The 4,508-nt window shown below is 41.3% G+C and overlaps 1 protein-coding gene across 1 annotated transcript in view; it reads left to right on the top strand.

The window, feature by feature from the left end:
- Window positions 1–4,508, top strand: part of LOC107598276 (general vesicular transport factor p115-like) — a 28,762-nt gene that overhangs the window by 12,059 nt on the left and 12,195 nt on the right. The window contains exons 13-18 of the mRNA XM_016289572.1: window positions 320–440; window positions 695–759; window positions 855–931; window positions 1,167–1,178; window positions 2,263–2,363; window positions 2,438–2,570. Of these exons, the coding sequence (XP_016145058.1) occupies window positions 320–440; window positions 695–759; window positions 855–931; window positions 1,167–1,178; window positions 2,263–2,363; window positions 2,438–2,570 (509 nt within the window). The remainder of the gene's footprint in view (window positions 1–319; window positions 441–694; window positions 760–854; window positions 932–1,166; window positions 1,179–2,262; window positions 2,364–2,437; window positions 2,571–4,508) is intronic.

Below are 4,508 nucleotides of genomic sequence, written 5' to 3'. Positions count from 1 at the left end.
GTGAGTGAGTGAGAGTGTGTGAGTGTGTGTGTGTGTGTGTGTGTGTGTGTGTGTGAGTGAGTGAGTGAGTGAGTGAGAGTGTATGTGTGAGTGAGTGAGAGTGAGTGAGAGTGTGTGTGTGAATGAGTGAGTGTGTGCGTGCACATTCACACAGTCATTGAAATATGAATAAATAAATAAGAAAGCACATGAATCAGGGTTTCAAAACACTTCCGTATGACACTCCCAGCTCAGACAGTGTTGATGTAAATGCTGAAACCTGATGGAAACTCAAGGAAGTCTCTTCTGCAGTTTTTCTGTGTGGATCATGTTAACGCAGTGTCGGGGCATTCACTCGCTGTGTTTATCGTCAGATTCAGAAACTGTGTGACCGCGTGGCTTCATCAACCCTGCTGGAGGACCGGAGAGATGCAGTCCGTGCCATCAAGTCTCTGTCCAAGGTTCATGCTTTTTTCATGTTGATGTTTGCAATAGAGGTATTGTGGGTGGAAAGCTATGCATTAAAAGATTGTCAAACAAATGCTGTAAAATTGAACATCAGAGAAGCCTGATATCACGGTAGTTTATATGCTTACTGAAACCGCAGCGTGTATTTCACATCACAAACATGCCTTAAAGGTGATGTGATTATATATATATAGATATAGGAATAAGTTGTTTGTAGAACATGTGTAAAGTAGATGTTTGATTGCAGAAATACCGTGTGGAGGTCGGCACAATGGCTATGGACCATTTGCTTCGAATACTCCAGAGTGACCGGTATGTCTCAAAAATATTACATTCATTGTAAAAAAAAAACAACAGCTGTTAATTATCACACATTATGACTTGTGTTTGGTGATTATTTCAAACAGGACAGACACTGAAATCCTAGGTTACGCTTTGGACACTTTGTACAATATAGTCTGCAGTGACGAAGAGGAGGAGCCAGGTATGTTTATATGCTTTATTCTGTCTGGTTCAGATGTGGACATGGTGGGATTTTAATTGATTTGTTCAATGTCCGTAGGCTAATTCACATCGTCAGCTTTTATTCCAAATGAGTATCTTTCTTGTAGTTGTTCTTGCAGTCCGTAAGCCTGGTTTCAGTCTGATACTAGTCTTCCTCTTGCAGTTTATGTTTGATCTGATCCTCCTCTATTTTCTTTCCATGTTTAATCCACCAGAAGATTCTGAAGGTAAAGCACTTTTGTGTGCATGATGCTGTCTAACCCCAGCCATCTGTGCTTCCAGAAAACCTGCGCTATGCGTGTGATGCTCAGCGAGTTCGACCGCTTTCCCAGTTCCAGAAAACAGCAGCATTTAGAAACTCTAGATCTTGCAGCGTTGTTCTAACAAAGCCTGAGCCACTGCACTGATTACATAAGAATAAAATAAATAACATTGTGCATTAATAAACAACATTGATTTGAGTAATAATTGGATTTGATGCAACGTTCCCTCTGAATATAGGAAACCAAATATTTAGCAGATTTCTATTAGAAACAGGAGAGAAAACTGCACGTCTTGTCCTAATATTAATAACATTTAGTGTGAAGTTTTCACTGTGTGGGAGAGGTGGAGCTTTAACTGGTGTGTGGTTTTATCTCTAGTTTCCTAGCCTGTGGGTTGATGAGCGCTATGCGTGTGATGCTCAGCGAGTTCGACCGCTTTCCCAGTTCCAGAAAACAGCAGCATTTAGAAACTCTAGATCTTGCAGCGTTGTTCTAACAAAGCCTGAGCCACTGCACTGATTACATAAGAATAAAATAAATAACATTGTGCATTAATAAACAACATTGATTTGAGTAATAATTGGATTTGATGCAACGTTCCCTCTGAATATAGGAAACCAAATATTTAGCAGATTTCTATTAGAAACAGGAGAGAAAACTGCACGTCTTGTCCTAATATTAATAACATTTAGTGTGATGAAGTTTTCACTGTGTGGGAGAGGTGGAGCTTTAACTGGTGTGTGGTTTTATCTCTAGTTTCCTAGCCTGTGGGTTGATGTGCTTTCTTCTATCGCTCTTTGTATTAATACACTTCTTTTCCATCTGGAGTCTTGATGAGATATGCACTGGATATAGTTCCTTTACTGGCTCTTTGCAGTTTTTGTGTGGTCACTTTTAGCACACAGTATAATATATTAGTTTTGATATCGTTCCCCATCTATCTCCTCTTTTGTCTGTTCCTCCCTGCGTTTTTTTTATGTTAAAGTAACCCACAAAAGTAACAACAAGGCAAAGAATGGGTTTCTCTGCATCTCATTTTCTCTCTCAGAGGAGAACCAGCAGAAGCAGGAGGATGATTTGGGAGCTCGGTTCACTGAGGAGTTCATCGGGGAACCAGATAATATCACTCTTCTCCTCACGCTGTTGGAGGTGAGCCAGAACTGACCTTCTGAACCCACCAGAACTTCTGTCTTGTCTCTTACTCCTGCTGTGTCCTGCGGTAGGAGTTTGACTTCCACGTGCGCTGGCGGGGTGTGAAGCTCCTGACTGTTCTTCTGAAGAGCCAGTGTGCTCCGGTCCAGAGCATCGTCCTGGTCAGCCCCATGGGTGAGTCCAGAAACATACATTTCTCTTGTAATTAGGCAAGCATCGTTACAAAACCCACTGAACGGTTTGCTGGTGGACCGATGGTCTGCTTTTGTTTGAAAGCGCTGATAATGACACGACCAGTTTCTTGTGACAATACACAATTTCTTTTGAAAGAAATCCAAATATTAAATTAATTATCATGTATTACATATTACATATATAAAATACAGTTCAAAATTTTAGCATCAATAAATATTATTATTATTTTTACATTTAGTCATTTAGCAGATGCTTTTATCCAAAGCGACTTACAAATGAGGAGAACAATAGAAGCAATCAAAACTAAGAAAAGAGCAACAATATGTAAGTGTAAATGACAAGTCTCGGTTAGCCTAACACAGTACACGTAGCAAGGTTTTATATACAGTGGGTACGGAAAGTATTCAGACCCCCTTAAATTTTTCACTCTTTGTTATATTGCAGCCATTTGCTAAAATCATTTAAGTTCATTTTTTTCCCTCATTAATGTACACACAGCACCCCATATTGACAGAAAAACACAGCATTGTTGACATTTTTGCAGATTTATTAAAAAAACTGAAATATCAAATAGTACATAATATTCAGCCCCTTTGCTCAGTATTTAGTAGAAGCACCCTTTTGATCTAATACAGCCATGAGTCTTTTTGGGAAAGATGCAACAAGTTTTTCACACCTGGATTTGGGGATCCTGTGCCATTCCTCCTTGCAGATCCTCTCCAGTTCTGTCAGGTTGGATGGTAAACGATGGTGGACAGCCATTTTTAGGTCTCTCCAGAGATGCTCAATTGGGTTTAAGTCAGGGCTCCGGCTGGGCCATTCAAGAACAGTCACAGAGTTGTTAGGGTCATTGTCTTGTTGGAAGGCAAACCTTCGGCCCAGTCTGAGGTCCGGAGCACTCTGGAGAAGGTTTTCGTCCAGGATATCCCTGTACGTGGCCGCATTCATCTTTCCCTCGATTGCAACCACTCGTCCTGTCCCTGCAGCTGAAAAACACCCCCACAGCATGATGCTGCCACCACCATGCTTCACTGTTGAGACTGTATTGGACAGGTGATGAGCAGTGCCTGGTTTTCTCCACACATACCACTTAGAATTAAGGCCAAAAAGTTCTATCTGGGTCTCATCAGACCAGAGAATCTTATTTCTCACCATCTCACAACTCCATGCGGGCTTTCATGTGTCTTGCACTGAGGAGAGGCTTCCGTCGGGCCACTCTGCCATAAAGCCCCAACTGGTGGAGGGCTGCAGGGATGGTTGACTTCTACAACTTTCTCCCATCTCCCGACTGCATCTCTGGAGCTCAGCCACACTGATCTTTGGGTTCTTCTTTACCTCTCTCACCAAGGCTCTTCTCCCCCGATAGCTCAGTTTGGCCAGACGGCCAGCTCTAAGAAGGGTTCTGGTCGTCCCAAACGTCTTCCATTTAAGGAATGGAGGCCACTGTGCTCTTGGGAACCTTAAGTGCAGCAGAATTTTTTTTGTAACCTTGGCCAGATCTGTGCCTTGCCACAATTCTGGCTCTGAGCTCTTCAGGCAGTTCCTTTGACCTCATAATTCTCATTTGCTCTGACATGCACTGTGAGCTGTAAAGTCTTATATAGACAGGTGTGTGGCTTTCCAAATCAAGTCCAATCAGTATAATCAAACACAGATGGACTCAAATGAAGGTGTAGAACCATCACAAGGATGATCAGAAGAAATGGACAGCACATGAGTTAAATATATGAGTGTCACAGCAAAGAGTCTGAATACTTAGGACCATGTGATATTTCAGTTTTTCTTTTTTAATAAATCTGCAAAAATGTCAACAATGCTGTGTTTTTCTGTCAATATGGGGTGCTGTGTGTACATTAATGAGGAAAAAAAAATAACTTAAATGATTTTAGCAAATGGCTACAATATAACAAAGAGTGAAAATTTTAAGGGGGTCTGAATACTTTCCGT

The sequence above is a fragment of the Sinocyclocheilus grahami genome, unplaced genomic scaffold, assembly GCF_001515645.1.
Source record: "Sinocyclocheilus grahami isolate Dianchi unplaced genomic scaffold, SAMN03320097.WGS_v1.1 scaffold249.1, whole genome shotgun sequence".
Lineage (NCBI taxonomy): Eukaryota > Metazoa > Chordata > Actinopteri > Cypriniformes > Cyprinidae > Sinocyclocheilus > Sinocyclocheilus grahami.
The sequence above is the reverse complement of the archived record's forward strand: the minus strand, read 5'-3'. Positions and strand labels throughout refer to the sequence as shown.